At 45.0% G+C, this 26,089-nt stretch overlaps 1 protein-coding gene across 1 annotated transcript in view; it reads left to right on the top strand.

The window, feature by feature from the left end:
• The window catches only part of RIPK1 (receptor interacting serine/threonine kinase 1), a 39,012-nt gene extending 13,502 nt beyond the window's left edge, over positions 1–25,510 (top strand). The window contains exons 7-11 of the mRNA XM_063451778.1: positions 2,814–2,890; positions 7,847–7,937; positions 8,646–9,260; positions 10,884–11,033; positions 25,024–25,510. Of these exons, the coding sequence (XP_063307848.1) occupies positions 2,814–2,890; positions 7,847–7,937; positions 8,646–9,260; positions 10,884–11,033; positions 25,024–25,313 (1,223 nt within the window). The 3' untranslated portion in view covers positions 25,314–25,510. The remainder of the gene's footprint in view (positions 1–2,813; positions 2,891–7,846; positions 7,938–8,645; positions 9,261–10,883; positions 11,034–25,023) is intronic.
• The last annotated feature ends 579 nt before the right edge of the window (positions 25,511–26,089 follow it).

Genomic DNA, 26,089 nt, shown 5'->3' with positions numbered 1-26,089 from the left:
CCAAGAGGATGACATGTATCCCTCTCCCAATCCACCGGCATCCAAAGCCACTCCACCAGACCCTGATAATGCACCAGTCACGACTGCGGTGCTCAAGGCATTGCTGGCGGGCCTGCAGACCACGATCCAGGCAGAAATGGCTGGCCTGCGCACAGACCTCCAGGGAATGACCGGGAGACTGAGCACCCTGGAGAGCACGACCGCTACTCATGCTGCAGATATCACCGCCATGCAACAGGAGATTAGGAGCCTGCGGGCCACAGCAGAGACCTTTGAACGGAGGTTTGCAACGATGGAAGATACACGAAGGGCAAACAATATAAAGGTACGGGGTGTATCGGACGACCTACCGGCAGAAGAACTCCCGCATTTCGCGCGGAGGCTCCTGGCAGCGCTCATGCCCGCGCGACAGGTCAAGGCAATGTCAGGGTACCTGAGGCCTCTACCTCTAAGGGAGGTAGAGACTTGGTGGTTTGCCCGTCCAGGCGAGCTGTTTCCTTCGTTCCTCGCGGTTCATCCAGTCACTTAAACACCGGCCGCGAGGAATCCACGTCCTTTTCTAGCAGGACGCTCAATACGTGACGTCATGACGCTATCACGAGCGACCTGTCACTCAAGTGTCCGATATCCAATCGGTACTTGTCAGAGGCGTGCTTACCATCCGGAGCCAGGGTATTTAAGCTTACTTCTCTCTTCAGCTCATGGCCCTGTCGTGGTTCTAGCTTGTCTAGTCACTCAGTGCTCTGGTATTCTAGTTTGCTCTCTTTGGTTTTGACTCGGCTTGTTGTACTCCCCTGCTTCTCTGTTATCCCTTGACCCGGCTTGTCTCTCGCTTATCTGTCTTCTCGTTCCCTCGACCTCGGCTTGTCTCTGACTATTCTCTATTACTCTCGGTACGTTAGTCCGGCCATTCTAAGGCCCGGTATACGTACCTTTCCACTCTTTGTACTCTGCGTGTTGGATCCCTGTCCCGATCCTGACAGGCAATAAGTCTAGATGGGGTTCACAGAGTCCCCAAATCGGCCAAAGCCCCACCAACGGCCTCCAGGGACATCATACTTCACTTCCAACGCAAAGCAGACAGGGCCGCAACCATGGCAGCGGTCAAAAACTCACCCCAATACTCTTTCGAAAACATGTCCCTCTCCTTTTTCACGGACTTGTCCGGCAGCACCTTGGCCTGGAGGCGTTCACTCAAACCCTTTACGACGCTACTCCAGCAAAACAACATACCTTACCGGTGGCGCTTCAATCGTTCCCTGCAAGTGGCACATGGCGGGAACACTCACGAGATACACGACCTGCAGAGGGCACGGGAGTTGCTACCCACACTAGGGTTACCTCCAGATGCCGTACGGCCCGCGACAGCCCCCGAGACCGCCGAACTGCGACACAAGTGGAACCCGGAAAAGGTGAAGAGCTTCGTACCGAGAAAACCCGGATATGGCGCCCATCATGATACCACGACTTGAAAGACCCACGGACTGTGCACACTGCAACGATATACATGCCGAGACTGTAAGACCTTATTGCCACGGAACTGGTGCTGCCACGGAACTGGCGAGCTACCTTATGTACTTACCTGATGACATAGACTTTACTTTAACTTGTTTTCCTTTGTGTTTCCTACTTTTACCTCACCAGTACTATCACAAGAAAAATACCTCTCAGACACAGGTTTTACTACCCCCCCCCCCCACAAGGCAACACATCACCCCGACCGGTGGACAGGCAGGGATATGACACGCCCGAAACCATACATACACCGATGAGAGTGGGGGGTACAACTCCGAATACTACACTGTACTTCCTATCCCAACACCTCCTGACCGCTCAAGCGAACACAGGTGGATTCTTCTCACAGTATACACGCTGACAGAGCAGTTCACATTATCAAGCCTGATAAACATCATGGGCCCTTAGGCCCTCCACAGCCATTGGCAGGAGCGCATTTTTTAAAAAAAGCAATAGGTCAAATTACAGCTATCATGCTGCCCGGCTATAACAAATACACATGTTTTAGGGAGATGACTCCACGACGGTTAGCCTATCTTATTCTACAAAAGTTAAATGCGCATCGTGTATCTGTTCAATTCCCTCTGGATGCATACATTTTTTCTTTTTATGGCCACACACTAGCTAGCATCACTGATGTATGTCAGCCAGTATATAAAGTTTTGATATGTTTGCCGTGCAAGAATATCTTACACTCTATTTTTGCCCGTTTGAAAAAATAGTGCGTGACTTCAGTTATCTTGCAATATACAAGGTTGATGTTTATGTAACATGCAAATCGATGCTTTATCGACGATTATGCTCCAGGAAACTAAAGTATTTTCAATTAAACTTAGAGCTTAGCTATACATGACGATAACAAAGCCTGACTCCAATAGAGCGCTTGTAACCAATCTATGCTATTACCTGATTAAGTATCCCACATGCAATGTACAATTATTATTGCTATACTCATTTAAAAAAAAAAAAATGTGCTGTCAATTAATGCCATGATATTGTTATACATTGTGATATCTCTGCGGCTTATATCGGCCGTCGTGGCGATATGAGCATGTTTGTTAACCTGAGCACTACAAAAATAAAGAATTAAAAAAAAAAAAAAAAAAAAAGATAGAAAGAGCTATATGCATAATGTATGCATAGACTTTATAGTCTGTATTATCCCTTTAACCCCTTAAGGACCAAACTTCTGGAATAAAAGGGAATCATGACATGTCACACATGTCATGTGTCCTTAAGGGGTTAAGAAGTCAGTCCAAATGTTAATTTAATTAATCTGAAATGTCTTTTTATTTCAGAATGTGAAAATCAATTTCGAGAATATTACACCAGCAATCAATTGCAATATGTTTCAGAAGATGTGGCTAAGCTTAAGGTATGTAATCCACAGTATAGGCCTGATTCTAGTAAAAGAGTAAACAAATTACAACTGTTTTATTGATTCATATGATAGAAGGGTGATTTTCAAAAACACTCTGGGCCCCATAATGACTTCATAAAGGTCTAGACCATTCTTAAATAGTTTACCTACAAAGTTCTCTTGACAGAGACCATTTGCTCAACTCCTCCGAGAGAAATGCTGCAGGAACATACCTCATTGCAGATTTATGAGCATCACGTGAGTCAGGTCATGTTTTAAATGCAAGAGCCCTGAACAAAGGCAATTGGGCATTTCTTGTTATTCACTAGTAGTAACTTTAGATACACTAAGTTTAGATACAGATCAGAAGAACAAGATAAGGGAAGGGCATAAGATTATGAGATTAAAGGAGAAGTGCAGCATACACAATTTAATTTATCCTTTGAATAAAGCATAGACAATCACTTCTATTGATCTTTATTGTGATGCTCCATTTACTTTAAATGTATATTGTACTAGTTAACATTACGTCCCATTCAGTCGAGTTGCACACAGGGCACACATTGTATCAGGGATGAGAAAAAGAAACACTGTTTCTGTTTTTCCACCTCCACATAATGTGTAAAGTTACAGAAAAGTGCAGAATTTATAACACTCATAGACAAGATTGCCCTTCCTCATTTAACTTTATATTCTAGAGTTCACATACACATATTTTAAATAAATGGGTGAAATAAACATAATATGCCCAAAGAACTTTAAATAAAGCCAGAAGACGGGCGTTCAGCCTTCAGCCTAAAGAGGGTAGATTATAGTGAAGTGGGCCTCTTCTGGGAGAGAGTTCAATATCTTTTGGGGGCAGTGTGACAAAAAGCCCTGATCCGATAGAAGAAGTGTACAAGCGGACGCAAGAAGCAGCAGCTCCCGGGCCCACAAACAATAATCACAGTTCTCTGCCAAAATAGACACCCAAATCGGGCACCGGGATGCTGAAACCGAGCAGAGGACACCGAGCCCTACAGAAGGACACCTCAAACAGCGATGCCCTGCTCGGCACCAACATGCGGCCTACTTACTCGAGAGGCGCGGGAGAGACGGCCGCTCTCCCGCCGCTTTCACACTCGGCAGACTCACTACTGGGCCCACGTTCCCCCCCCTATGGACCGGCGGGGGTCATCCCGGTCCGCATTACATGGGGCCACAGGACTATACGCAACTCGCAATCAGCACTCAAGATAGAGGCTGCCGATAAAGCTCCTGGGCCTACACTCACAAAACCTCGACCAGAGCGACAGGCAAGCGGGACCTGCCAAGAAGACCGCATAACAGCAGCCTTCAATCATTTTTGGGCACGCTTGTGGGCCACAATGACTCGGACCCGAACAGCCACAAAGGACCCTCGTCTGCCCTTACCTACACCTCCACCGACCCTGAAGGGCTCCACCAGGCCGCCTTCCCGTGAGCATCAACAGAGGAGTGCGGTAACCAAGCCTGGACTTCAGGGCCGCGGTCCGCGCACCCGTCAATGCCTGCCAGGGTCCCGACAAACCAAGGGAACCCCCACTCACGACCCACCACCACACAAGATAGTGAGACGCACTCGGAGGTCCCAAGCTCAGCTCGCGGCCTGCACAGTCAGGAGCCGCCGACAACGCTTCTCGGCCGCAACCAGGGTACAAGAGGGCTTAACTCCCACATTAAGGAAAAAAGCAGAGACACCAATCACCAGATCAAAATGGGGAACAAAGAGACCGGCAAGCCACCAAGGACATGCCCATGCCACCCGAGGTAATTGCCGGAGACCGAGAGGCGGAGGCCCACCTGTTCCGTTGGTCTGCGGCACCGAGGCCCCTTGGAATCCACCGGCTGGTGCCATACCCCTGCCAACTAGAGGCATCGGATGACTCTCAAAGCCTCATTGCTGGATGGCCTATTGCCACGCCACCACGTCCCTGCAGCTGAAACAGACTTTGCCCCACATCAGCACGATACCACAAGATAGACTCATACTGCCGTTAATATGTACTGCCGTGAATATGTACTACCGTTACTATGTACGGCATAAACGTGAAAGCGCAACCCTCTCCATGTTTAATTAGTGGCAAGCTACAACACCACAAGCGTACAACTTACAGCTATGCCGCTGACAGGGATTGGCTGAACTTTCTTTAAGTATGCAGGTCTATAATGTACACAAATAATTTCTTAGTGTTCAATATTTTTCATCACATAGAGTCGCATTGTTTAATCACTTAGTTAATATCCTGAATAGCGGTCAGACCTAACCAGATGGCAACCACCTCTCTTATTACTGTGATCTTGGTTAATCATAAGCATTGTTTAATCATAAGCATTGTCTAATCTGCTGTAACAATGAGCAGCCTTATATGTCATGGGGGGTCTAGGCTACAGCTGTTGGCCTTTGGGCGCTCTCACATGTTTTGTTTGCTTGTACTCTCACAATCTAGATGTCTAAGCTAGTTAAAACTTATACGGAATATACGAATTCCCAGTCTCTCACGGCATAGGCAACAAGCGTGATGTAATACTAATAACCTAATTGTTTCAAATGTTCTTGTATGTACGTTCTCTGCACGAGCCATGTTTTTCCTCTTTTGTCCCTCTCCTACCTCTTCCTGTACGGAATGTGCGTTATGCTACCATCTTGAAAACTAAACGCCAACCTAAACTATCGTAAAACTATAATATCTATAAAAATGTGCCTGTATAACGTATGCCATGACTTGTACTACCTATGTTTATCGATTTTACTGGATGTCGCTGTTGTGGCGCATACCGGCTGCCTGTTTATTCTGTGCACACCCAAAATAAAGAATTAAAAAAAAAAAAAAAAAAAAAAAAAGCCCTGATCCCAAGGGTTGTGTGGCAATGTCTTGGTTAGAGGAAAAGGGATGGGCCAGCTGATCTCATGATGTAGCCACTCAGTGCCCTGTAGACGTGTTTCTAAGGTATACATAAATATAAATATATATTACTGTGCAAAATTTTTAGGCATGTGTAAATGTTGTAAGAAAGCGAAATGGATAAAGCCCACGCATTATCCAGTTGATTCCTGGATAACTTTATAAAATAGTCTGTAAACGGACAGAGGACCTCCTTCATCTATCTAATTCAGTTTCCTTATGTGGGATTGCCATAAATAATCATACCAAACTATGGAGCTATCTACTAAACAGTATTGGGGGCCGGGGAGGGAGGACAATAGGTCCCCCCCATTGTCATTTAGGGCCCCCACCCGCTCCCTGACGCTTTTATTTTTACATTTTACAAGGAGGGAGCTGCGAGCCGGTATCTCCCTCCTTGTAATAAACTAAACGAACGAACACTGATATTCGGTGTTTGTTTGTTCGTCTGACATTTCTATTCATTCCTTCGTCTTTCTGACGAAATAATTAATAGACAATATTCCTGTTCGAATGCCCAAGTGTTCAATTGGGCATGCGCAGGAATTTCACAGTGCTATCTAGTGTGGGCAGATGACTTGTCCCACAGGGACTTCATCTACCCACACAAAGATGGCGGTGCCCTGGACCTAGGTCCTGGCACAAAATAAAGATTACAAAAGAGGTAATATGGGAGGCTTAGGTGCATTTGGGGGCGACTAGGGGGACAATTAAATGTAGTGGAGTCAGGAGGGAGGTTAAAAAAAAACAAAAAACTGGATTCAGCCATGACAGTGCCACTTTAACACTATAGTGTGCCTTTTAATTTTGATCTTTTAGCAGGTTAGTGGATATTTCTTGTAATGTTCTGAGTGTTACTGCCATTGAAGTGTTTGACTTTTAGCATTGTGGTGAGAACACTGAACTCTTAAATTGGTCTATTTGCATATATTAGAATATTATGATTGTTGCAGGCACACTTCTTTATATTTTCATGCCTGTGTGTTCTTGACTTTCCTACTCAGTTATTAATAGATATTTTATTATACTCTGATGTTGGATATCTGTTCTTATGTATTTTTATATTTCATATATTATTTTGTCTGTGTCACTACAAATATGATGTAGAATTGTGGTAAATAAAGCGGTTTGGGTAATCTGTAGATGTCTGTCTACTAAACATCTGAAAATTCTAAATTAATAAAAGCCCTTAATACCGATTTTTCAGAAGGTTAGTGGATAAGTCCCTCATTTGGTTATTTTCTGCATGGATTTCCATGTATATGAATGGATAACTTCCTAATTTGTTAGCCTTATATCACATTGCCATATATAAGGATACAAATTAGGGGACTATATAAACAGATAAAAGATCAAACTTAAAAGCCCTATTCTTAATTTTGATTTTTCCAAAGTTTAGTGGATAATCCTGCAAGGAAGACCTTGTTTCAGTGTTAAACATGTTTATATAACATAAAAACTTACCTCAGCTTGTTACACATAATTGACCAGAGGTTCTTTAAACATTCAGTCTAATAACCATAATTATAACTGTGCATTATGTCAAAGAGCCCACTCTCAGCAGCAATCTGAAAAAAAACATTTTGTGTTACCGTATATCATTTTTGATAGACAGCAAAACACAGTCAAAACAGTCAACCAAGCTGTGTATAAATTGATATCAGCAGCAGAATTGTTGCTATCAGTTTATTTTGTAGTATCAATCATCCTGCTATTTATCACATAAACCCCTGCTGATGTTAGATACACCATCCTCACATCATTTGCATTTTTGATGCCAGATGCTCTGCCTTCAAGTTCTTTATTGACGCAATGCGCTCTTTTCTGGCATCTAATTTTCCACTTTCAAAAAACATGGTAACAGAAAACTCCGCATTTCAAAAAGTAATTTTTCCTAAACTGTTTTAAATACTACGTGTGAACACATAGGCAGATTGCACAACATTTCAGCAATTAATGTGAACGGTCAATGTTTTACAAAAATACACTGAATTAGATAAGTTTTATTTTATTATTTCAAGATAGATTAATATATGGATTATTGCAGGTTGATTTTCCTAATCCACCCATGTCTATTCAACGGATGGTTTCCTTGCAACCAGATTGTGATGCAGAACCACCAAGCGTCCCACTGACTGGTAACAAGCAACTAGTACAATGGTTTTTATGTTAAAAAAAACAAAACACAACAAAAAGTGCATATTTGAACAAACCTCAATAGTACAACTGTCTTTTATGTCACTATTCATTTAAGGTTTTGGATTAATGTACCAATATCACCACCTAGCATACTTTACCTTACTCACTGTAGTGTGCATTTTGGGGAATATAAAGTAAATTTACATTTTTATGCGCAAATAACCAAATTAAAAAAAATAAAACTTTGTCAGCTATGTTTTCAGCTGAGCTATTTTAGATCAAAAATGTATTTGAATTCCCAACAGTTCACGCTATATTGAGTAAAGAATAACTTTATTGCATTAGGTGGTGATATGCATATATTAATTATTATCTTTGTTTTTTTCTGCTGGTAAAACAATTAAAGTTAGAAATCGTTTTCATGTTAAAACTGGATTTAGTTTCAGTCATCATTCAAAGAAAGTATTGATGCCATACAAAAGTTCGAAATCTTTAGATACCGACTAGATTGTCGTTTATTCCATTACTCATATAACCTTGTTAGCTTTACAGTGACCGGTATTAGAAGTGAAAAATATAAAGATTTTGTTTTCCAAGAAATTATATTTAAGGGGAAATAAGAACTTTTTGTAGACCCATATTGTGATAAGGTATTGCCAATTACTTGTGTGTACTTGTAGTGAATTAATACTAGTTCTGCTTTGTAGGTGAACCTCATTCACTACATAGCTCCCAACCCTTGCATGACACAGAATCTGAGAATGAGCTGTTCTTTGCACCTATTTCAAATGATCCCGAGGAAAGTGAAGACGTGAGACCTGAGGACTTTTTGTCAAGAAAACTGCAGGACGAAATTAACTATCATCAAACGGGTAGCCGCCTTGATACTGAAGCAAGCTCTGCTTATACCCCGCTTCCAGTTCAGGCTACTGGAATGGGGAGTATGAACAATTCATATCGTCCAGTGAGCGTTGAATCTGGTTTTGAGTTCCTTCCAAAAACACCTGATGTTTCTTCACCTTACAATCATGGAAATATAATGCGAAGCCAGGAGATGTATGCCTCTAATTCACAAGACCAAAGTTACATGCCACATTCCACTCAACACAGCACACCAGTTGGTCACTACAAACTTTGGAGCATGCCACCCCAATATCATACACCACTACCACCACCACATTCAAAGACAGTTTTGCAAAGACCAGAGAATATTGCTTACCTCTATGGTCAGAAAGCACCAGTGCCAGAATGTCCAATATCCGTTAATTATGGCATAGGACATCAACCATATGCACATCCTGTGGATACAAATCAAGCAGCAGGTCTGTAATTCTTAATGTCCTGTAATTATATAGTAAATTAATTGGTTTTACAAATGTGTATTATTGATACTCAGGACATGAGACCTTTGTAGCTTAACCCCTTAAGGACCAAACTTCTGGAATAAAAGGGAATCATGACATGTCACACATGTCATGTGTCCTTAAGGGGTTAAAGTCCATCAAGTGCTCAAAATTGCACTTACCATGAATGTAGCCTAAAAACAAAAAGTGTGAAGTTTCAACACAATGGAGACAAAGACTTACTGATAATATCCCAACAAATATGTGCTATATAATGAAAAAATATACCAATATTTGTATATTCATTGTATATTTTTGAGAGTTTGGTTCAGTTTGTTTTCTAAGCATCCATTCTGTTGAACGCTAGCTACTACAATACTTTGTCAAACAAACAATTCAAAATAACAATTTCAATGCTACAGCTGATAGCAGTGGTATTGAATGAAACCTTAAGATAAAGTAAAACATGCTGGATCTGTGAGATCCCAACATATAATTAGAGAGAGAGATGATCTGCTCTGTACGAAGGAGCTGATTGCTTTTACCTTTTAGGATGTATGGGGAATTTGCAGTTATTAATTTGATTTTGATACGTTACACCTACCTGAGACAGGTTTAAAGTTTGGTGAAAAAGTGGCAACAAGGGATTTTCCTGTATGAAAACAGCCTCTACTTACTAACGTTTTACCATATTAGAGAGTCTGAGAGCAGGAATAAAGAGGGTGCATTTAGTGTACAAAATCACACTTAGGGGGACTAAACTGCTTTTTTGCTGTTTTTTTTTTTTTCCTGGTGTAGATTTGAAATACTGAAGGACTTTATCGTTACTCATTACTTTTGTGACATTTTCTTCTGATTAAAATTTTTTGTTACTTTTGAATAGCATATTCTGTTTGTTAACATTTACACATTTTTTGTTTTGCATCAGAAATATTCTATTTTCTGGTATTCTTACACCACTTTTACTGTGGCATAAAAATGGTGCAGAACACACATCATTTTCACTCATTATCATTCGTGGAATATAATTGAGGAGGTGCGAAATATGTCGGAATGTGCAAAGAAGAAAAGTTAGACTTTTCAAATTACAAACATTCAAAACCCCTAAAGCTCTACAGCTTGCTGAAGTGCTTTAGTCGTTAAAAGCATGTCCCTTGTCACTTACATTATAAAAATGCCGTTTTCAATGGAAATGCTGCTATTGCAGCTGAAACATTTGGTTTGTATTCTAATGTTAGTGTGCCTTTAAAGGGACAGTCTTAGCACCAAAATAATTTCTAAAGCAACACTCTAACATTGGAATAAAAACACGTATTCCTAACCTTAGAATGTTATACTAGCTAGTTAGGTTTATGCCTCTCCCCTTAAATAATAAAGTAAGTATTTTTTACTGATGTTATATCCCCTGGATTGTTGGTCTCACTGCATCCTCCCCTGCTGAGATTATCTTTATAGATAATCTAATTTTTTTTTTTTTAAATATACAGTAAACAATTTTAAATTCACTTAAATCATCACTTTACTAAATAACCCAGACAGTGCTCTTTAGGCATTAATTTGTCCTATGGATTAAATATTATGGGTTGTTTTTTTTCTCTCTAGTGAAATTTTCAAATCTTAGTATATCAAATGCTAAAGCTATTCAAATTGGAAACAGTAATGTTATGAGCATTGGAGGAGAAAGGCCCAGAAACACTTACCAAACCAGACATCAGAACAATGGAACCTACAATGTGCATCAAGATCTTCTTGGTATGTTTACCTTATGAATGTTTCTTCATTATATCAGTTTTAGTCAGATACTTTCTGTGTTGTATGTTGTATTGTAAAGAACCTCTTAAAGTTTTTTGTTGTGTTCATGAATGGGAAGCCAAATGACAACTGGGTTTGCCAAATAATTTTTACAGCATACTTGCAGTCTCCTCCTCTCCGCATAGTGCCTGCAAGTGGTATAGATAGAACAGATACCATCCAAACTGATTTCTGACCCATAATAACAGCTCTTATGGTTCTTAAACAAGCGTGAAGGAAATATAATTCTGTTTGTTTGCCTGTTTGACAAGCCATGACTGTACCTAAATATGTAAGGAAAAGGTTGTAAAAGCAAAAAAAAAACTTCAATTTAATATTCTTTGATAAGCTGTCCAAAAATTTGTATAAAATGTTTTTTTAATTATTTTGTCAAAATATTACAGATATAGCATATATAATTTAGAAAATATTGCAAAATGTAAATGTTTCATAATATTAAATTGGGTTATCCAAAAATATCAAATCATATGAAAAGCTTATCCAACAATATTAAATCAAGGCTTTAGTGTGACCAGTCATAACCAAAGAGCCTCTAAGGAGATTACTAGAAGTATCCATCAACAGGTATGTAAGTATAATTATGGGAAAAATCAAAGGCAAGGAAACCAGTCTGCAGATTAGTCTATTACTAAAATGTAATAGAGTTGGACTACATGTTTATGTCCCTGGCCCCTCTCAGATTGGAGATAAAAGGTAGCTTTACTTAACTTTTCTCCATCACCGTGCCAGTCTCACCACGGCTGGCCCTGTCTCCATGGCTGAGATCATTAGTCTTGATGATCTCAGCAAATCCAATGCTTTCCCACTTGAAAGCATTGGAAGGGCTATTGCGCATATGCGGAAAAACACCACGCTGGCCAATCATCATCTCCTCGTAGAGATGCATGTAATTGATTCATCTCTATATGAGGAAAGTTCAGCATCTCCATGCTGGGCGTAGGTGCTACACACAGTGCAGCGCTGAAATACAAAGCATTTCTTGTGGCCATCACTAACTGCCACTAGAGGTGTTACTAGGCAGCAGTGTAAACGCTGCCTTTTCTTTGAAAAGGCAGTGTTTTCATTGCTTAGTCTGCAGGGACAGGCTATAGACACCAGAACACTACATTAAGCTGTAATGATTCTGGTGACTATAGTGTCGCTTTAAACCAAATCACTTGAGCGGTACGGTAACGTAGCAATGGACACAGAATCTCACATGTGCTTATAATAAGGAAAATGAGAGGTTCATGTAGTGTTGCATACAGGTGTTATTGACCATACAAGGGAATTTGTTTTAGGCTACCAGTTAGTTTCTCTAAAGTGTGTTTCTAAAATCACAGCTGGAAAAAGAGTTGGACCGTTGTGTTCAGTGTCAGACACCTTCCGTCCAGCATTGACCTGTGTGTCTGATAGCAAGGCAGAGAATGCCAACTATACAAGTACCATTACAATAAGGTCTTTCAGTAAATACAGTGCAAAAATTGAAGATTATATTAGCTTTAGTGTACTAATAATCTTAATTTTAGTAATGACAGGAGGCGAATATTTGCATATCTTTCTTTACTGAAAACTCCAGCAGCATAGAAACAGTAACAACCAATCAGAGAAAAGATATGCTGCCCATAAAAGGGCCTGTCAATGATATCATTTCCTCTTTCTTTGAGGCGAAAAAAAGTAACAGTCATTATATAAAAAACATAAATAGAGATTAACAATTCAATAACATATAAGGATAATAAACTTTGGTAGATCCATGATGTGACGGAGTGGAAGACGATTCTTCGTCCCATAAAATGGATGTTCACGCTGAAAGAAAAAGAAAAAGGTGAAAGGTTTCTGGCGTGGCAACATGTCCGCATATCATAACCATATTATATCTGAACAGTAATGTATAGTAAGATGCGCAGTCTTATACCTAAATATAGGGCATCAAAAACAGAACGTGAGAAACATAACAACCAAAACCAAAATCAAGGAAACTGATAATTATATAATCCATACATAATAACAAACAACGTATCAAGAAGCCAACGAATACAGCAAGAACCTGCATGCTTACCTGAGCACTAGGACTTACTCCTGAAAAACTAAATAACCTGGGGGGAAGAAACTCTAGGGCGGGAAATATTCGCCTCCTGTCATTACTAAAATTAAGATTATTAGTACACTAAAGCTAATATAATCTTCAATTTGACCACATGACAGGAGGCTTCATATTTGCAATTTTAAAGCTTAGGCCTAACCAGTGTGAAGGAAGCATGCAAAACCTGGCGGAAGTAGAATGTCCGAAAAGTACTTTCCCTAGACCAGTCCGCACAACGCATAATGTCGGTTAGGGAGGCGCCTGCCAAGAATGCTTGGGATGCCGCCGCCCCTATGACCGAATGTGCTCCAAAGCTAGATTCGATTCCTGCCAGCTGTAGTAACCAGCAAACCCATCTGGCCAAGGTGGTCGTAGACACTGGGCCGTGAGGCTTCACATAGGAAATCAGCAGTTGACCCGTCGGGGAGCGCCGGAGGGTGGCTGTGATTTCTACGTATCTCCTAAGTGTCTTGACAACGCACAGTTTGGAGTCTGATTCGAAATATGGGTAGGACACAGAGGACGTATCTGACTTAGTCCGTCTTGCAATGGAAAAAGTGACTCCCTCTGGAGTGAGAGAGAAACCGTCCACGTCAAAGGCCCTAATGTCAGACACCCGTCGGAAAGAGACGAGGCATAGCAAAAGGGCCAGTTTTGCTGAGAGTGGCTTCAGAGATAGAAACGGGTTGTCCGGCCAACCTCGCAGGAAATCCAGCACTCCATTCACTTGCCAGAGGTTGGAGTATTTGGGTGCTGGGGGTCTCGTCAGTTTGGCACCTCGCAGTAGACGACATACCAGTGGGTCTTGACCCACCGGTCTGCCTTGTACTGGGATGTGAGCCGCTGAGATGGCCGATCTGATCACGTTAAGGGATCTATACGATCTACCTGTCGAGAAGAGATGAGCAAGGTAATTGAGTATCAGCGGGACAGGGGCAGTAAAGGGATCGGAATCCCTTTCCACGCACCAATCACTCCAGGCTGACCATGCGGAGATGTAACATCTCCTGGTAACCCGGAGCCCATGAATCCCATAGGAGGTCTTTAGAAGATTGCGATAGGCCGTGGACCGACCAGGAACCCCTGAAATCGTCCAGGCCACTAGTTCCAGTTGTCCTTCCAGGACGAGAGGGTGAGGTTCCCCTTGAGGTCCCGACAGGAGGAGTGGGAAATTCGGAAGCAGAACGGGATTGTCGTGGGACATCTCCAGGAGGTCCGGGAACCACGGTTGACTCTGCCAGAGGGGCGTTATGAGTAGGAGCGAAGTCCTGTGGGTGCGTAAGTACTGTAGTACCCGTGGAATCATCGAGAATGGAGGGAAGGCGTAGGCTCCGTGTGAGGGCCAGTCCTGAAGGAATGCGTCCGCCGCTTCGCCCATCGGGTCCGGAAGCCAGCTGTAGTATCTCCGTAGTTGGTGGTTGGTCCTTGAGGCGAACAGATCTATTGATAGCGGACCCATCCGTTGTCGTAGTGTCTGAAATACCTCCCTGTTGAGTGTCCAGTCGCTGGTGTCTCTCCAGTGCCGGGAGAACCAGTCCGCCGTCAGGTTGGAGACCCCTGGGAGATATTCCGCCTGTATCGTGATGTTCCTCCGTATGCAGAAGCTGTAAATGTCCTTTGTGGCTTCGGTCAGGTCTTTGCACCTCGCTCCGCCCAGGCGGGTGATGTATTGCACCGCCGAGACGTTGTCCATGCGGAGTAGGATACAGCAATTCGACTTGTCTTTGGCCAGACTGCGTATGGCGAAGGAACCCGCAATCAACTCCAGGCAGTTGATGTGTAGGTCGGTCTCCTCTCCTAGCCATTGGCCCCCCGTGGAGGCCTCTGAGCAGTGGGCGCCCCATCCCCACAAACTGGCATCCGATTCCACGATGAAGTCCGGGGAGGGGCCTAAGATCGCCTTGCCGTTTCAGGCTTGTATGTGTAGCAACCACCATTGCAGTTCTGATCTCACCTCCCGAGTGAGTGGGATCCAGTGGTCGTAGGAATGTCCGGTGCGCAGATATCCCGCTTTCAGCCGTTGCATGGCCCTGTAGTGTAGAGGGCCCGGGAATATCGCCTAAATGGATGAGGACAGGAGTCCTACAATCCGAGCGAGCATCCTGAGCGGTATCGAGTCCATCTTCAAGACTCGCCTGATTTCCTTCCTTATTGAGGCAATCTTTTTCGAGGGGAGGCGTAGTACGCATTCCCTCGAATCGATGTCGAAGCCCAGGAATTGTACCGACTGGGATGGAGAGAGAGACGACTTTTGTCTGTTCACCACGTATCCCAGGGACTCCAGTAAGTGAACTACAAATCTAGTCTGTGATCGTAGCCTGGATGCGGATTCGCAGAAAATCAGCAAATCGTCCAAGTATACGAGACAGCGTATGCCCTTTGTACGGATGCGAGCCATCACCGGTCTCAACAGCTTCGTGAAGCACCACGGAGCCAAGCTGAGGCCGAACGGCAGGCAAGTAAATTGGCATACCCGTCCTCTCCATCTGAAGCGGAGAAACTGACGGTAATTTTTGTCCACGGGGACCGTGAGATAAGCGTCTGTGAGGTCCAGGCGTGTAAACCAGTCGTTCTTGATGAGGAGGTCTTGTAGAAGATGGATACCTTCCATCTTGAAGTGTCTGTAGACCACAAAGGTGTTTAGCTGTCGGACATTGATAACCGGCCGATACTCGCCTGTCTTCTTCTTGACCAAGAAGATATTGCTTATAAAGCCTCCCCCGTCTGGCGTGTATTGGAACGCGCCCTTCTCGAAGAGCGTGTGGATCTCTTCGTCCACCAGTTGGTTTTGTTCTGACAACATGTGGATCGGGGGGGGCGGAGTGGTTTGGACGGGTTGCGCGGCAAAGTCTATTACGAAGCCGCGCACCGTTTGGAGAACCCAGGCGTCTTTGGTAATCTGTTCCCAGTTCTGGAAGAAAGAAGACAGGTTGCCTGCAATAAACTTTGGGACATTGGTATGTACGGAAGGACTCACCATTACTGAAGCGGCCGCGTCCACGGCCTCTGAAACCTCTGGTCCTCCCTGCACCTCGAAACATAGAGGGCCTTTGTGATGAGGACGGGAAGAAGGTTGAAGTCTGTGGAAACGACCTGGAATCTGAGGTCCAAAATCGGCTGGCGGCACGGTTCCGCTGTCGGCCAGCCCTTCCAAAAACACCTCTTGTGGGAGGAGTGTGGAACACCTGCCTGAGGGAGGTCTGAGCCTTGTTTAAGGTTGTGAACAAGTTCACATGTCGCTTTAGCTCTGTGATGAAGGCATCACCAAATAGTAGACCCTGGGCCTTCGGTCCAAACTCTTTGGCTCCCAGTTCCAGGAGCTTGCTGTCGATCGTGATCAGCGCCGATCTGCATCTCTCGACGCAAAGTGCGGCGTTAGCGTTGCCCAGTACATATTGCGCGTTGGGCCCATTCGCGTATGACATGAGGGTCCAGTTGCGAGTCTTGGCTGAGGGCCTGGTCAGCGAAATACAGCATCTTAGCTATGGGGCCCAGCAGATCCAGCACTTTGTCTTGTGCCGCCTTCATGCCCTTTTCCACCCTTTTGCGTGGGTCTCTGCCCGAGCGCGACATAAACACCACCATTGTGTCATCGAATTCTGGCGTTAGTACCACTTTGTCGGGGATCAGCGGCCTGGGGCATTCGGCCCGGAGGCGCGTCCGTACCTCCTTTTCCAATGACTTGCGCAGCCAGTAATGTATGAATTTCGCCAGATGCTCTGGCAGTGTCCATTCCGAGGAGCGAGGGTGTCGGATGGTACGCGGGTCAAATAACAGCATCCCCTGGTCATCCATAAAGACACCATCTCTGGACGGACCGGTGGGGCGGTCGTCGTTGGCTTCTTTGCCTAAGAAGGTCTCCTTGACGTAAGCCGAAGAAGTGGGTGGTAGGTCTTGCCACTCCTCGTCGTCCGAGGGTGAGCCGTCCCTTTGCCATTAGTCCACCACATTCAGGGGGTGTGGGCCATAGGCCTCGTCCTCATCCGAGGATAAGGGTGCGGGTTGTCGGTCCGTGCTCTTGACCCGTTTGACGGGCATCTTGCCCTTCGCCTTGGCGGAGGGGGGGCTCGAAGCCTTTCTGAGCCTCTTGGCCTTGGACACCTCTGAGCCCGACGCTTCCATGCATTCTGGAGGGCTAGTGTCACCATGGCTGTGGGGGAGGGCTTGCAAGAGGGCCTTTTCCACAGAAGCCGCCACAGCGGCGTTGATCATGGCCTGAAAGTCCGGGTTGTTTTGTGCATCTTCCATGATCAGAGTTATCGTTTGACCTGTGGGGCGAGAACAAGGTTCAGTGGAGAAAACCGTGGTGGTTTATCGTAGGCAAATATGCAAATATAGACACTATATGTTGGGTCCCGCTACAACCGGGGTTACCCGGCGTAGGGGCTGTATGTATAGAAGGCTTTATGCACGTAATCTTATCCAGAGGGGCTAAATTTTTTAGAATTAGGTAAGCCCTCGTGCATATTCTCGGGGTTCACCCCGGGTGGTGTGCCGTGGAAACCAGAGGACACCCACATCAACCAAAAAAGTGGGCCGTATCGCCCTGCATGCGTATCTGGGGGGTCACCCCAGGTGGTGTGCCATGAAAAAATACCCAGAGGACACCAACATAGATTTCACCCTTGGGTGCAGTAGAGAGGTATGACCCTGTAAAGGGTAACCATATAATATACCCTGGATGGGTAGAGTAATATCACACAATCCCCTGAGGGAGGGAATATAAGCATATGTCCCTTTATATTGCTTGTATAATATCCAGTGATAACATGTATAATATAAAGCCTTCAAATACAAATGTAAATATGTATATATATATGCATGCACTCCTCTTGCCTCACTGAGGCAGATATACATAAACGGAAGAATAAAACTTTTTTCACCCTTAGGGGTAGGCTGCCAAAATTATATCTTTCCCCTGCACCAGAACGTAAGTGGTTAGGGGAGAGAGCGGGGAGTCACCCTGAGGGTAATCCCCGGTATCGTGGCGGCGGTCGGGTGATTACCGAGCCGCCGTGAAGGAAGATAGATGGCCGCCGTGGATCTCGCGATAACCGCGAGATCCAAGATGGCCGCCGGCTGCGTGGGGAAGGGGTTCCCGCTCGCGGCCACTAGCGAGACGCAGATCGCGGCAAAACAAAGTAAGGCAGAAGTAAAATAACCCCGGCTACCCTCCACCCGACCCCACCAGCCCCTGTGAAATAGCAGACAGGTCCGCGCGGCGAGCGAGGCACGGGAAGCCACGCCGCCCGCGGATCGTCTGGAAAGAGTGTGATATAAAACTCAGTGCACAGGGACAGTTAGAGAGGGGAAACAAACGGGTGCAAGTAGACAGGGTATAAAGAGTGTAAAATCAAAATAAAAGCAGTACACAATACAGAAAAAAACATAGATAATCAAGGGTATAAAGAGTGTAAAATCAAAATTAAAGCAGTACACAATAAAGAATAACAGTAGATAATCAATATGAAGCACCAGGTAAAAAATACTCTGACCTGTTGATGGCTGGAGCAGCAAAGAAAGAGGAAATTATGTCATAGACAGGCCCTTTTATGGGCAGCATATCTTTTCTCTGATTGGTTGTTACTGTTTCTATGCTGCTGGAGTTTTCAGTAAAGAAAGAAATGCAAATATGAAGCCTCCTTTCATGTGGTAAAATTACCAGATTTTACTAATTACATGACGTAAAGTCATGATTTTATAAAGGACACGGAGGCGAGTATTAGGCTTATCTCTTTCTTTTATTCCTCAGCAGCAAAGAAAAAAGCTAAGGTGTTTATTTGTAGGAAAAAAAAGAAACATGCATAACTACCCTCACAGGGTTAACATTGCATCATATCTCTTAACCAATAGGAACAGTCCTAGTCTATATCCTTCCATGTAACCTCCTCCTTTTCCTCTTTCGTGATGGTGCCGAAGCTAACGTTTTCCATCATAACTTCTTATAAACTGAACACAGGCTGGTTAATAACTGGATCCTGATGTTGAATCCGCTCATGAGAGAAAAACTGTGGATCTTCTGAACTGATCCTCTTAACTGTGAGAACCCATCGCCATCAACCATGGGTGTTTGTAGGTTGTCATGCTGAAAGGACAAAGAAAAACAATGGTAAAACTTGTCCTTGCCAACTATTTTCGTTTCCAATATTCTCTAGCTAAAATTGTTTGATTTATGTAGTCAGTATATGTAAACCTGTAAACTTACTATTTCAATAACTTCTCAAGGCAACTATATACATATGCCATTAATTCTGTTAGAGTACCTATTACGTACCTGGGTTGGGGTACAACATTGTATGTACCTGATCCGGGTGGGCTAATACTCGCCTCCGTGTCCTTTATAAAATCATGACTTTACGTCATGTAATTAGTAAAATCTGGTAATTTTATTAAAGGACACGGAGGCTCTTATTAGGCTAGTTCAAAGCTGTGAGATGACTACACTTGATACATGTTCCATAGGTCGAAAGTAGTATTCCTTAAATGTTGATTCCCGAGACCAATCCGCTGTTCTCAAGAGGTCTTCTAATCTACCACCTAAGGTGAAAATCTTTGACGCCATGGCTCCTCTGGTAGAGTGTGCGCCATAGACAGTGATATCTATGTGTGCTAAAGCCATTATCCATTTCACCCATCGGGCGAGCGTCACCGTGGATACCGGTTGGTGAGGCTGTCTGATGGCCAAAAACAATTCTGGGTTTGAAGGATTCCTGAATCCCAAAGTTCGTTTCTCATATTCCCGTAAACAGTCCACTGGACATAGCTTCCTGTTATGTGGGAACGAAGGGTAAGAAACTGATGTGGTTGACGACTTCGTACGCCTGGAGATGTTGAATGAGACACCTGTGGGAGTAAATGATCGTGCATCAACGTCCAGTGCTCTAACATCGGACACCCTCTTGCACGAGATCAGGCAAAGGAGCATGGTCAATTTCGCTGACAACTGTTTAAGCGTGAGTGTTTCGCTGTGTGGCCAAGTTTCGAACAGTTTCAGGACTGCGTTGACGTCCCACAACGACGTGTATCGGGGTTGTGGTGGACGAGCGAATCGAATTCCCCGTAGAAGGCGGCATACTAGTAGCTGTTGGCCCATGGGTATTCCATCCACTCCCTGATGTCCTGCCGAAATCGCCGACCTGTAGACATTAATCGTTCTGTAGGCTAAACCTTGATTGTACAGGTCAGTAAGGAAGCGTAACAGGTAATTTACAGGAGCACGTACGGGATCCACCTGTTGTTCCATGCACCAACTACTCCATCCATTCCAGGCGTAGAGATAGGAGCGTCTAGTTCCTGGTGCCCAAGCTCCCGCCAGTAGTTCGATAGTTTCCTGTGGAACGTCTGGTACGATCCAGGGTCCCCTGAGAGGAGCCATGCTAAAAGTTTGAATTGTCCCTGGGCCATCAGGGGGTGTGGGTTGCCCTCTGGGTCCGATAAAAGGAACAAGGCATCTGGGAGCAATCTCGAGAGGTCTATGGACATCTCCATGAGTGTTGGGAACCACGGTTGAGCTGTCCAGAATGGTGTTACGAGGACCAGTGACGCTTGGGTACGTCCGAGATGTACCAGTGTTCGAGCTATGAGGGAGAATGGAGGAAAGGCATACAATCGGCTGTTCGGCCATCGTTGTAGAAAAGCGTCCGCTGCCAGTGCATCTGGATCTGGTCTCCAGCTGAAGAATGCTGGTAGTTGGGAGTTCAACCGAGATGCAAATAGGTCTACTTGCATCGGGCCCCAGATCGTCTGTAGCTGTAGGAACACGTTGCGGTCCAGGCGCCAGGCGCTGGCGTCGTGCAGGTGTCTGGAGTGCCAGTCTGCCACTACGTTGGACATGCCTGGGATGTATTCCGCTTGGACCGAAATATTGCGATCCAGGCAATGTTCCCAGAACTCTTTGGCCAAGTCTGTCAAAATCTTGGATTTCGTGCCACCGAGGTGGTTGATGTAGCGGACCGCTGAAATGTTGTCCATCCGCAGGACAATGGAGCAATTGGTTGCGCCCCCGAGGAGGCTCTTCAGGGCGAATGATCCCGCCATCAGTTCTAAGCCGTTGATGTGTAGGAGTTTCTCTGAATAGGACCAAATTCCTCCGGTGGAGGTAGGCCCGCATCGCGCTCCCCAACCGTGATTGCTCGCATCGGATTCGATGATTAAGTCTGGGGCATTCCCGAAGATTGCCCTGCCGTTCCATGCCTCCATATGTTGTAGCCACCACGTGAGTTCCTGTTTGGCTGCATAGTCGAGTGGCACAGAATCTGAGTATGAGTGCCCTGAGCGTAGTTGTGTGGCTTTTAGTCTTTGCAAGGCCCTGTAGTGGAGTGGCCCGGGAAAGATAGCCTGGATGGAGGCGGAGAGGAGTCCGATTATTCTGGCTAATTGCCGTAGTGTTAACACTGGTCTTGTGAGTGTTCTGCGGATCTCCTTTTTGATGCTTTTGACTTTCTCTGTTGGTAGGCTGAGTGTCCCGGTAGTTGCGTCTATATGGAAACCCAGGAATTCTATGCCTTGGGATGGGGTCTGTATCGATTTCTCCCAGTTGATGAGAAATCCTAAGTTCTGTAACAACGTCAGTGCCCCCGATAGGTGTTGTCGAAGTTGGCAAACATCTTGAGCCATGATCAGCATATCGTCTAGATAAATGATCATTCGTATGCCTCTGCTGCGTAGCAAGGCGACCACCGGTTTCAGCAATTTTGTGAAACACCAAGGAGCTGATGAGAGTCCAAAGGGAAGGCATCGGAATCTCCATGTCGCCCCTTCCCATTGGAATTGGAGCAGATGGTGACACTCTTCCGCCATGGGGATCGTGAGATAGGCATCTTGTAGGTCTAATTTGACCATCCAGTCCCCTAACCTGAGCAGGTCTCGTAGGCAGTGTATACCTTCCATTTTGAAATGGTGGTATCGTACGAATGCGTTTAGTGGCCGCAAGTTGATGACTGGGCGGACTCCGCCGCCCTTCTTGGGTACCAGGAATAGATTGCTCATGAACCCAAGGGGGGTTGACGGGACCTGATATATGGCGCCTTTTCCTTTTAGCATGAGAATCTCTTTGCTCACTAAGGCCTTGTCCCGTGCTGAGAACACTATTCGATGAGGCTTGGTTGTCTGAACAGGGGTTTGTACAAATTCTATGTGATACCCCATCACCGTATTGAGGACCCATGTGTCTGCTGTCAGTTGTTGCCAGGTCTCTATAAAGTGTATCAGTCTGCTCCCCACAGTCGGTGTACCCGGGGGGGGGGGGGGGAAGCAGTGCACTCACCATAAGGTCGTCTGCTGTATGTGTTGCCTCTGGGTCCTCGCGGTTGCCATGGTCTGGCTCTGGTCGGAAAGAAAGGTGAGGTAACTCTCGCCTCTGGAGGCTGGAATCTAGACGTGGCGGGGCCTCTGTATCCCCGGTAGACACCGCGGGATGAACGGCCGGGCAGACGGCCCCGTTGTTTGCCGGCCCCACCAAAAACTCTGGGGGAGAACACTCTTTTGATGTTCGTCTGTGCCTTGTCCAAGGCCGTAAAAGTGCTTACGTAAAGTCCCAGTTCTTTAACGAAACTGTCACCGAACAGGAGACCCTTGGCTTGTGGTCCTGGTTCGGTGAGGGCCATGTTAACGAGCTTGGGCTCGATTTTCATCAAAATGGTCTTGCGCCTTTCGGTGGCTAGCGCAGCATTTGCGTTGCCAATGAGGCATATAGATCTCTGGGCCCAGCCTCTAATGGCTAATAAGTCAAGGGGCGTTCCGTCATTTAAGGCCGCCTCGACCAGTTCAAAAATTTTGGCACTAGGGCCTAGTGTGTCCAGCACTTTATCCTGGCAGTGGTGCAGGGAGTAGTCAAGCCCCTTTTTTGTTTTCCAGCCAGATTTTCCTAAAAATTGCGCAATTTTGGGATCTATGTCTGGCGTGGTGCAGGCCATGTCAGGCACAGTTGGGCGAGGGCATTCTGCTCGCAGTTTCTGCCTGGTGGCTTTATCCAGGGGCTTACGAATCCTGGCCACTATATACCGTGCCACATGATCTGTCGGGTACCAGTCGGCCGACCTGGGGTTTTGCAGCGTATCAGGGTCGAACAATGGTTCGCCCTGGGGGTCTAGTATGGCGGATGTATCCGCGGTGTCATACCCCGGTTTGTGTGCCTTGCGTGCTGGACTATGGCTCGGGGAGGAACCCTCCCATTCGGCTGAGTCGACTACGTCGGACTCGCTCGTAACCTCCTCAATATCCGAACCAGAGTCGGAAGATTCTGTTTGGGCTTTTGCCCATTTCCATGTCCGCGACGCTTTTGCCCGGCGGGTGGCTCGTTTTCGTGGGGGCCCCACGACCTCAGGTGTGACAGGACGTACCCTGTCCGTCTTTTCATTTTTGGAGGTATGTTTTCCCACGTTGTGGGTTTTGCACACGGCTTTACGGCCCTCTCTGCGTACAGGGGGCTCATCTGCGGCCCTGGCGTGGGTTATAGTGGGATTAGACGCCTTAATGGCGTTCGAAATGGAGTGGGAAATGTTGTCAGACATAACCCCCATTGCGTTATAAATAGCCTGGGTGACCGATTTTGACATAGTGGCATCTAGGAGCGAGTGGAACTCCTCTGAGTCCAGGTGCTCCAGGGGGTTCACCGCGTCCCCTTGCAGGGTTAAGGGCTCAGACCCTGTGGTCCTGAGGTGGGTTTTGGCGTCCCCCTTATCACTGGGGCCAGGGGCAGAATATTCACTGGTGTTCTGCATATTAGAGAAGCCAAAGGGTGCGTGACACAGTAGCTAAGAAGAGTTAACCTTCTGCAGTGGCAGTGGAGAAAAAGGTTAAGAGGGGCCGAGACAAGGCAACAGAAAAAAACAGAGACAAAAAACTTGCACTGTCAGCTTACCGAGTGTTCCCTCAGGAATGGCCTCTGGGGGCACTGGGAAGCTGACAGGCAGGTTAGGTAAACCAATCAGCTTGCACCTTCTAAAGGGCTGTGCAAGCTGAGGTAGAAAAAAGAGCGGCAAATTTTTTATTATGCCGCCCTTTTAAATGGCTGCCGTCCTGTGGGGCCGCGACCGCGCATGCGCGGCACCCGTCCGCAGAGTGCAGCGGCGGGAAAAATCCCCTGATAGAGACCGGGCTCTTAACAGAGGCTTCCCTGCGGCGAGAGGACAAGGAGGGTAATAAACTGTACACCCGCGGGGGGGGGGGGTGCCGGCGGGAACGCGGGTAAGAGGCTCCCTGAGGAAGGGAAGACCCTCAGGGAGGTAAGCCAAAACGACAAGGCGTTATATAACGGCAATTAATAGTAAAATCACCATACAAATACATTCCAAACACAAGATATTGTAATGGAAAAATAAAGGTGTACTTAGCTGAAGCAGCAGCAAAGAAAGAGGGAAAGGAGCAGGTTACATGGAAGGATATAGACTAGGACTGTTCCTATTGGTTAAGAGATATGATGCAATGTTAACCCTGTGAGGGTAGTTATGCATGTTTCTTTTTTTTCCTACAAATAAACACCTTAGCTTTTTTCTTTGCTGCTGAGGAATAAAAGAAAGAGATAAGCCTAATACTCGCCTCCGTGTCCTTTAATAAAATTAGTTTCTTCTTTTCGTGTATTTCATGGTTTTTCTGTTTTATGATATTGCAACAATGGTGTATGTCTAAAAAGATTCCTTGATAAGAAAACATAAAATCAAATTAGTTACATTTAATGTCGTCTGTTTATGGGACAATTGAAAATAACTTAAAACTGTGCATTTTGACTTATTTTGGACTAGCCACAGAAATATATGTTTGAAAGGTTGAAAGTGATGGACATAGTTTTTGTTTGTTAGATTGTAAATATACATGTAGTTTCTTGTATGTTATGGCATAGAATCATGCTTTTTCATTTTATTTCAGAGTCCACAAATCTTATTACTGAAGAACAACTACAATTTCTGAGAGACAATTTGTCCAGAAAATGGAAAACGTTTGCTCGCAAACTTGGCTTCCGTGAGGCAGAGATTGAGGAAATTGACCATGATTATGAACGAGATGGACTAAGTGAAAAAGTACATCAGACATTACACAAATGGCAAATGAAAGAAGGCTCCAAATATTCCACAGTCGGAAAGGTGGCAAGGGCTCTAAATATGATGGGAGAAACTGAGCTTCTACACCAGTTTCTCAACGTGAATACAAACCGTTAATTAGCTGGAGACGTTTGTATGGCGTGAAGTAGAGCAATGTGACACAAATGTTTTATTGAATAATATTTGATTGAGGCTTAATATGAGTTACAATAGTTGAGGAACTTTTGTGGAAAAAATACTACCTGTCACAATCACATGCACTGTAAATCAGTTGTGGGAGTTTGGGGAATTTAACTTATTATTTTTTTATTTTTTTTTAAAACCATCACATAAAAGTCCCATCATCCTTATTATTCAGTCATCTTTGGTTGGAATGTTTAAAAAAAAAAAAGTGCCCTTCATTCGCACAGTGTCTGCATCTCCACGCTGTGCACAGAGGGATGCATTGATAGTGATGTGGAGATGCTGAGTAATTAAGCACGGCGTTAACCAGAGCCTCCAAATGCTTTCCTATGTGAACGTATTGAATTGACTGAGGTAATCAAGATTAATGTCAGCTATGAAGGCGGGGCCAGCCGCAGAGAGACCGTAGCGGTGTAGGAAAAAAGGTGACCTAAGGGGGGCCAGTCACTTAAACAGCCACTTCAGGACTATAGCCTAGTAAATGACCCCGTAAACAAAAGGAAAATAGTGGTACCCCCATAAACTTCTATTTCCCAAAAAGGGATCAATGAATAGCTCATTCTTTCTTCACCTTGCTGTGTGCTGTGAGGTGGAGGGCAATACAATCTATACCTATCTCTTCCTCACTGTGTTCCCAATGCTTTGAAATATGTAGAGCACACCCCTGGCACTCTTAGTATTAAGGTTACATTGGAAGATAGATATATAGG

Source organism: Pelobates fuscus, chromosome 4 (assembly GCF_036172605.1).
Source record: "Pelobates fuscus isolate aPelFus1 chromosome 4, aPelFus1.pri, whole genome shotgun sequence".
Taxonomy (NCBI): domain Eukaryota; kingdom Metazoa; phylum Chordata; class Amphibia; order Anura; family Pelobatidae; genus Pelobates; species Pelobates fuscus.
Note: the sequence above shows the minus strand (reverse complement) of the source record. Positions and strands in the feature narration are given on the sequence as shown.